At 35.3% G+C, this 9,351-nt stretch overlaps 1 protein-coding gene across 10 annotated transcripts in view; it reads left to right on the top strand.

Moving 5' to 3' along the window:
- Erc1 (ELKS/RAB6-interacting/CAST family member 1) overlaps window positions 1–9,351 on the top strand; it is a 445,074-nt gene that overhangs the window by 143,863 nt on the left and 291,860 nt on the right. For all 10 annotated transcript variants that reach the window (XM_010630417.2, XM_019208387.2, XM_019208386.2 and 7 more), the window contains one exon: window positions 8,466–8,633. In XM_010630417.2, the coding sequence (XP_010628719.1) occupies window positions 8,466–8,633 (168 nt within the window). The remainder of the gene's footprint in view (window positions 1–8,465; window positions 8,634–9,351) is intronic.

Raw genomic sequence — 9,351 nt, 5'->3', positions numbered from 1 at the left:
ATTTTGGAACCCAGGCATGATGGTGCACACCTGTCATCCCAGCACTTGGGAGGCTGAGTCAGGAAGATCACCATGAATTTGAGGCCATCTTGGGCTGCACATTGCATTCAAGTCCAGCCTGGACTAAGAGTGAGACACTGTCTCCAAAAAAAAAAAAAAAAACCTACTTAAGATAAATGGTAATATTTTACTTACTTATGCTTTTAAAGTATGTTGTTGGCAGCCTATAGGAAAGAAGTATAGACCTCATCAGTATTAGCAGTTTTCAAATACTAGAGCTGTCTTGTATAGGAAATTCAGACTTTGGACAAGAGACTGAATTGGGTGGCTTTTAAGGGTCCATTTTGATGCTGGAATTTTCTCTTTTTGTGATTTTAACTAAGGGATTTTATGCAAAGAAAGCTATAGACTTAGTTTTGATATCAGAGTGAGGAAGTGTTACATATGTGTTGGCTTAAAGGGGTCAAAATTAGAAGAACTTGGGTAGCTGACTACATTGCCTGTTAGACTTGTCACATTTTTGTTGGACTCCATAGCTGAAAACTATAGTTTGTCTTGTCGTCTCATCTCCCTTCCCTTCCCTTCACTCCCCTCCCCTCTCCAAGAATTTCCAAGGGAAGATGGAGTAGAGAATATATCAATATTATTTTTTTTTTGGATTATAAATTTGCAAAATCTGTAGCCTAATGAAATACAAATAAACTTAGTGCAGTTTGTAGAGTACACCTTTGAACCCTGGCTTCTGTGGTGTGTTCCTCTTGAACCATGTGGAGTTTAATCCCAATTTTGAAGTATTACAAGGGAGGAAACTTAATGGGCGCAGGCAGTGGTGCTTAACCTATGGCCTGTGTGAGGCAGCAGGCTATTTGTATCATTGAAATCTGTAAAAGGTTTGCCATTGGGCCAGCGATTTAGCTCAGTGGTTCTTTCACCTGCAAGGACCCAAGTTCAATCCCTGGTACCAAAAAAATGAAGCAAAACAAAACAAAAAAAAAGGTTTGCCATCACTGGACTATGGTGTTTAGAGGAGGGATCTGTTATTAGAGTCAGAACAGGTCACAGTGTGGAACTACCTGGTTGAATCCTGGTGGCTGTATAAGAGAAGGAGAAACAAGACAACATATACACACAAGTGTTCCCTGTCATCATGTGATATTTTGCCACCTTGGGACTCTACCAGCAAGAAGGCATAGTTATATGCAGCCCTGCCATCTTGTACTACACCCAGGAGCTCCAATAAACTTTTTTTTGGGTAACTACCCAATCTGTAGTATTGTGTTGTTAGCAGCAAAAAACAAAGTAATACACACTGACTGGTTTGAAGTTTCTCTGAGCTCTTCATCTTTTTTTTCCCCACAGATATGAGCCTTCAAACAGAGTTCAATGCAGTTTATTGAAATAGCCTTTTAATAAGGTTTACTTGCATACAGTTTTTATGATATCATAAAGTCTCATGGTACAGAACAGTTCATTCAGCATTCTTTCTAGTTGATAACAATGAAAAATATGAGGATAAGAAATTAAACTTAGTGATCCTAGGCAAATCACTTAGATTGGGCCTTAATAGTCTGGATTTTAAAAGTAGGAGTTTTTTGTTTGTTTAGTTTTGTGTTTTTGTGGTGTTGGGGATGAGACCTAGGACTTTGCTTAATGCTAAGCAGGCATCCTACCACAGAGCTACAACCACAGTTTCTAAAATTAGGAGTTTAAATTAGGTGATGTTACTTGCTAAAAGTTTTAATGAAATGTTGCAAAATATAAGAATAATGAATACAACAATGTAAAAGACACTGCTGAGCTTTAACAAAGGTGTGAACACTGAAATGTACATTTAGAGAGGATCTTGTTTAAAGCAAAAATAAAAATTAAGGAAACAACTTTTTCCATGCAATTACTACTACTACACAGTACTGCGCATTTCAATTATTAAGTAATGTGAAACAAAGCACAGTTAAGATAATTAATAGTTTTTTTTCAGAAGCAACATTCAAGAATGGCAGGATAGATTATTTTTCTCTTTACTTTCATTGTTGGGAAAATTTGTAGAGGAAAATTCTTCTACTTGTATTGATGTTGGCATAACTTACTTGCCACAGACCTTGATGCTTGGCAAACTAGGTGGATGTTGTTCTTCCACCTCTATTGATATAAATAAATAAGGTCTTATTCCTCCTGCCAGGAGTGGTTTTAGGGGATGTTTGTGTCTCTTGCTAGTCTTTGAAGGGTTTTCCTCAGTGTGTTTTTTGTGGTTTGCAAAATATGGCCCTCATCCAAAATCATATACAAATATAGTTCACTCCAAACCAGAAGGTCATTGTAGAATTGAATTTAAAGCAATTAATATATTAGTAGCAAAGTAGTTTTCTGTGGTTGTTTTTATCTCCTATCTCCAGACCAGCAAATATAAATTTAGCATTACAGACACACACAAACACACACACACAGACACACACAAGCAGACCAAGAAAAAATGTACACAGGTGATTTGAATTGAATATGTAGTAATGAAAAGATAATTTAGTAATTAGGGCACAGCCTCAAGCAGTTTGTGTGTCTGATATTTATGATGTGAAATTTTTTTATATCAAAGTCTACATTTCCAACTACTTTAACACCAAAGCTTTATATGTTTATAATGAGAGTTCTCATTCTTTACCTGTTTCAGCCACCAGTTCCTGTGGGTGTCATACTTGACATAAATGTTATGCAGGTATTTATGACTGGTTAGCACTGGCACATTCCAGGCCACTTAGTTAAGTCAGAGATCTAATGTAAAAGTACAATTTGATCTGAGTATGTTTGATAAACAGCATTGTAAGGTCTCACAAATACTGTCATAGGAGATATGGCTACCTTTGGAACATTTAGAAGTGATGAGGGATGTTTTTCTACTGTTAGGATCCCTGACCTACAGATGGAAAGCTTTTAATTTTTCTGAAATTGATACTTAGAAGAACTTAGAGATTAATTAGGCAGTTAACCTTTTTATCTGATTTTATTGTCTGGCCTTTTGCCTTTATGTTAAAATGTTAATAGTGTATTTAGGGGACATTGGGTAAAGTGTGTGTGTGTGTGTTTTGAAGATGAGTTGTTTTGTATTTTGCTTATGACTATTGGTTGGCCATTTTTGAGTAGGAGTATATAATACAAAATATGTTAGAACATAGACACTAGATACAAATGATTGACTATGTAATTTATTTTTAACATTGCTGACGTGACTTTTCTAAGACCTCTTTAACTATGCAGAAGAGTCAGTGGATTCAATAAGTACCTTTTTTTCCACTATGACTGATGCCCTGTAATTGATTCAGTTAATAGGAACCAAATCTGATACTGTCAAATAGGATTACTAGTGATGCAGGCTTGCTTGAGCTTTGTCCCACTGTCAGATGGTAAGGGTCACTGATTTCTTTTGGCATCTTGAGCAGCTGTTTGTTGAATCTCATATTGTACTAAAAAGGTTTTTGGCTCTGTGGTGGCATCATTTTCTCCAACATGCGATATTTAGTCTGTTCAGACATTTCTTTGTGTAGTGCAGTGTTCCTAATTTTTAACATGTAGATAAAGGAAATCACAGGCAAAGACTTTTTCTATCTTTACACCTCAGAAAGGATCTTTCAATAACTCAGTGCTGTTCATGCAAATCGTTTCTGTTTTGCACTGGATTTTAATCCTTGCCTTCAGATCCCTGAATCCAGACAGCAAAACTAGAAATTTTTAATATAACATCTTTTAGATTCTCTAGGCTTGACTGACTTTTTTTTTTTTTTGTACCAGGGATCGAACTCGGGTCCTTGCGCTTGCAAGGCAGGCAGTGGAACCACTGAGCCAAATCCCCGGCCCTTGACTGACTTTTTATAGTTCTCTTTGTCACTATAAAACTTATTTAGACCACAGGTGTATACACTTTCTTATTCCTTATCCCTAAGGAAAATGCTACATAGTTGACCACCTTAACGTATTTTTAACCCTTAGTTTACATTTCATATAGTAGTCGAGGGAAGAAGTCATTTGATTTCTTTTATTCTCACATTTTAGTTTTCAGCATACAGATCCTATACATGTCTTGTTAGATTTATAACTAAGTAATTTTTTGGGAGTGATTGTAAGTAGTCATAAATTTTGAAAATCAGAGCTCAAGATTGGTCCACATTTAAATGTGGTGTATTGCACTAAATATATCTTTGAAATAAATATCAATATGCCTCTAGTTATTTTGGTTTATTAAGATATATATTAGGAATGTAAAATATAGGTGAAATACTAGCACAATACTAGAAATAATACTATGATGTGCAGATGTTTTAAATTTTAACAGTTGAGTGTACTAGTTTTTTCTTTATATCTTGTATGTATGTTAAAGAGTTCTTCCATGTCTCAGTGACTTAGAAGTATTTTCCTATTTCTTTATAAAATTGTAAAGATTTGCATTTCTCCTAGAACTCATTTTTATGTGTGCTATTAGGATCTTCTCCCTGTCTCTCGATGCGGATAAGCATTTACCTAAAAGTGATGATTGAATACTGTGTTCTTTTCTCACTGATTACATGTGTCCTCTTTTTAATTTATGTATCAGTACATCTATCTACATCTGTCTCTTTCTATAATATTCCTATACCTATATCTATACCTGTGTTTGGTTCCTGAGTTAGTGTATTGTGCTACTAAAATGAATACTGTGGACTGAATATAAAGAGCAGACATTTATTTTGACACATTTCTGGAGACTGGGAAATCCAAGTTGCGGGCAGATTTGTTTGCCTGGTGAGAACTTCTGCCTGCTTTCAAGATGGTCTCATATTGCAGCATCCTCTATATGGGGAGGAATGCTCTGCCCCAACCTGTGAAAGGTAGAAGGGCAAGTAAATTTAAATTTATATGATGGTTCTTTCATAGCTTAATTACTTTTTAAGGACTTACAGCTTAATACCATCACATCGACAACACTTGAATTTTGGAAGTGACACATTCAAACTATAGTGCACCTACACTGTATATGGGAGTTTGTAACTTCAGAAAGGACCATTAGAGAACTTAGTGCTATTCATATATATATATATTTTTTTTTTTGGCAGTGATCTATTGGTTTTATTCCTATACCAGCACTGTGCTAATTTTGCTTTCCTTTTGTACTAAAAAGCTTTGTTTGCCTGTAATCTGAGCTACTCAGGAGGATTGCAAGTTTAAGACCACCCAAGCAACTCAGGCCCTATCTCAAAAAAAAAAGGCAAAAGGAGCTGGGATTATATCTTAAAACTCCCTGGGTTCACTGCCCAGTACTACAAAAACAAAACAGCACCCCAAATTTTATTGATAAGATAAATTGCACATGTTTAAAATGGACAGTTTTATAAATTTTGATGTTTGTATTATAAAACTAACACCATAGTCAAGGTAGTAAACAACTGTTACTGAAACCTGAAGTTTTCTTGTACCTCTTTGTAATCATCCCTACCTCTAAACATACATACTTGTAAGCCAGTTAGCAAAGAGTTTCAAAAGTTTAAAGCAATTATATTCTTCTTACTATATTTTTTGGAAAATACAGTTTTTCATGTAAAATAGTATTTATACTTATATAATGGATTTCTTTGTTATTATTGTTGATTTGTTTTGCTTTTTGTTTTTTGAGGCCGGGTATCATTGTGTAACTCAGGCTGGCTTTGAAATCACTACATACCCCAGGCTGGCCTAAAGTTGTGGTAATCCTCTTGCCTCACCCTCCCAAGTGGTGATTACAGGGTGTGCCACCATGCCCAGCTCTGGACTTAACTATTTTAAATTAATATCTTTTTAAGAAACGAGTTATAATTTTAAAAATAGCATATTATAAAAAGATATAATTCATATAAAAAATGCTCTTTGGGATCTTGGGTAATTTTGAGAGTGTTAAAGAGCCCTGAGACTAAAAGAGATTGAGATTGGGTACTATAAGGTGATATTCAGAACACTGAGGTGGTGGAAGATCGTCCAGGAGCAGGGCAATTGCTCAGTGCAGGCTTCACATTTTTCCTTTTTGTTCCAGCCTAACTTTTTGTTGCCTTGAGATTAGTTCCTTTCTTTTAGGTGTCATCAAACCCCTGTTTTCTAGGTCAAAAGAAATAAGTTAAAGAATAAGCAAGACAGGCACAAGTCCTGTTGTAAGCTTGATATTCTGGGCTTCTGATCATTTTATTTTCAGCTCTAGTGATTTTATATATTTCTGTGTGTGCACATTTGTATATCTGTGCATATTCATGCTCATCTATTAATATAAAAAGTTGGTTATATGTTAACATTTGGGATATTTTGTAGCCGTAGATGTGCTAGGTTTAATAGTGTCCTCCATAAAATCATGTCTACCGAAACCTCAGAATGTGACCATATTTGGACAGTCTTTACAGATGGACCTACAAGCCACATGTTGTCAGGAACCATTAGAAATTAAGCAGCAAAGAAAGATTTTTTTCCTTAGAGCGCTCATATAGTATATGGCCCTGCTGACACTTTGATTTCAGACTTAAAGCCTCCAGAATTGTGAGAGAAAAATATATCTGTTGTTTTAAGCCACTTAATTTGTGGTACTTTATTATGACAGCCCTAAGAAATTAAAACAAGTATTTTAGGTTTTCTAGCCCATGAGATGGTATATTCAGGTAATTATCAGATATTTCAGGTATTATCAAGGAAACATCTATGACACTTTTCATGTCAGAAATTCAGCATACCAAAAATAAGTTTCTTGCTTTCTACTAAAAGTGGAAACTCATTCAGTCTTCTTCATCAGAAATCTAGGAATCTTAGAGTTTTCCCATTTTTATCCCTTGTATCCATCAGTGAATTCCACACAGCTAGACATGCCACTTTCCATGACTTAGACCTTGTCTTTACACCTCTCTCACATATCTTTCCTCCTATTCTGTGCTGTTGCAATTCTTTGTATAGGTGCTTGAGAAGTACTTATTCAGATCTTCATTATTTTTGATATAGCCATTCAAAGTGTTCCCCTATTGTCTTCTTCACCAGCAGTCTTTTTTTCCTTTCTATTTTATTTTTTAATTTTTTACAGCTTTAATTGAGTTTATTGGTACATTGTAGGGATACAGTACAGTTGCATTCATCATTGGGATCTTGTACCTTTACATGACAGGTCTTGGTTCTCATTTTTTCCCCTTGTCCCTGCCCTCCCTTCATCCCCTCCTCTTCTCCCCATCTGCAAACACTTTATTTCCATCTTTTCATCATCTCATCATCATTTCATCATCATTTTTTTCTTCAGTCTTTTGCTCATCCTTCCTGGGTTGTTCAGGTTTCTCCAGCCAACTGTTGCAGATCCACAAGCTCAGTCATTCTGTACTTAGAGAACGTTGAGACCAGGACAAGTATCCCATTCTTAGGAGAAACGTACATATTTGTATTGGATTCCCACCACTGTGGAAGTGTTATTTCAGGTATCTTGAGGCTGACTTAGGATGGAAGCAAAGAGCCAGAACATTCTCTAATACCAAGAGTAAGTTTCTCTTCCACAAAACGCTGGTGTTCGAATGTTCTGGGTTGGTTAACTGGGCAGAAGAAAAAACTTTGTATACTCTGGAGGAAATGGTCAGAGTGAACATCTTGCAGCAGCCTCTTTTATTTCCACAGTTGAGTCCCAGATCTTGCTGAAAGATGTAAAGAGTCAATCTAAGTTTCTAACCTCATTAAACTAGTATTTTTTACTGTCACAAGGAAAAAAAAGGAAGAAATAAGAAAGCATTTTCTGTGCCTCTGTTACATCACTTTCTCTCATTTACGTAAATGCTCTCATACTACTGCCTTCTTCAATAGACTTTAACTTCCCCAAAAGACAGGGAGTATCTTTGTTATCTTTACATCTTCAATGACCTGCCCAGTACAACTTTCTGAAATATAAATATGACAATGACTGTCTCTTGCTTAAAGACCTTCACTGACTTTAGTTTATAAACAGGTTAAAAGTCAAGCACCTTTCTAGAAATCAAGACCTTGGAATCTCTTACCTTTCTTTGTTTCCTTTAAGCTGATCAGTACTAAATGAATGTTTATAAGCATATTATACTGTTTCATCTTTGAATATTTAAAAAATCTTTTCTCTTTGCCTTCTGTTTTATTTCTAGTGATGCCCTATTCATCATTAAAAATCCAATTGAGGTAGAGACCCCTTGGACTTATTGTTCATAGGAAAGCTCTCCACTTCTGTGTAACATCTCTTCCTTTTACATTGGTATCATTTGGTATATAATAAATCATAATATTTGGAGTCATATCTAGCCTTTGAGTTCTCATTTTACTTTTTACTTTTGTGATATGGTATGCATTATTTAATTCCCTTGAATCCCAGTTCCATTTCTCTTGAAGTAGGGATAACTCAACCTGTTTATAAAGTCTTAATAACATATCTATTCTAAAGGAACTATGTTCCTTTCTTATCAGTTAATCTTGTGTGGAAATCTTACATTTTTTAGGTAGATGCTCTGCGGTTGCGTTTAGAAGAGAAGGAAACCATGCTGAATAAAAAGACAAAACAAATCCAGGAGATGGCTGAGGAGAAGGGGACACAAGCTGGAGAGATACATGATCTGAAAGACATGCTGGATGTGAAGGAGCGGAAAGTTAATGTTCTTCAGAAGAAGGTAAGGTGCTCAGGTATTCTGAGCTCAGTGGCCTGTTTCTGACATGCTTCCTTATTTTCGTTACCAAATTAAATATCAGTGCTATCAGATTTAATTTTTCATTCCTACTTATATTTTCACAATGAGTAATTGGAAGTGTTGTTCCACTAGGTAGATTGTTAAAACTACTCTGCATATCCAGTGTTTAAAATTTTAAAGTAACCACTGTACCTTTCATTAGTGCTTTTGTGCTGTTTCTAAAGATTTACAGTTTGACCTGACATTCTTTCTGCCTTTTTTGTCTTATATTGGAACTGCAGTGGATTAGTATATGGTATATAAATTATTTATGTAATTAATAAGATTACAATTTTGAATAGAAAAACATGCCGCTATAATTAATGTTATGCCCTTTGGGAAGGGCATAACATTTGGTTACAACAACCTGTCCCATAATTTTATACTAAAAATTTGTACTTTAGCATAATAGTATAGTAGCTGGCTATATATCTAAGTAGCTGTGCCTAGAGGATATAGGAAGTAATCTTTGTGTTTACTCACTTGATATGATGAATGGCAAGGTCTATGCATGTGTGCAAAAGTGTCAAGCTGGGATTTTTACCCACATAATGCTTTGTCTAAAAAGTTTTACATATGTTTACCTGAGGATTACAGGGAGTAAAAATACACCCACACACCACTTTTCTGTTATAAAAACCTGTTTTTTTTTTTTTTTTTT

Source organism: Fukomys damarensis, unplaced genomic scaffold (genome assembly GCF_012274545.1).
Source record: "Fukomys damarensis isolate Sample0158 unplaced genomic scaffold, DMR_v1.0_HiC HiC_scaffold_5, whole genome shotgun sequence".
NCBI classification, from domain to species: domain Eukaryota; kingdom Metazoa; phylum Chordata; class Mammalia; order Rodentia; family Bathyergidae; genus Fukomys; species Fukomys damarensis.
This window is presented reverse-complemented; position numbering and strand designations above follow the sequence as displayed.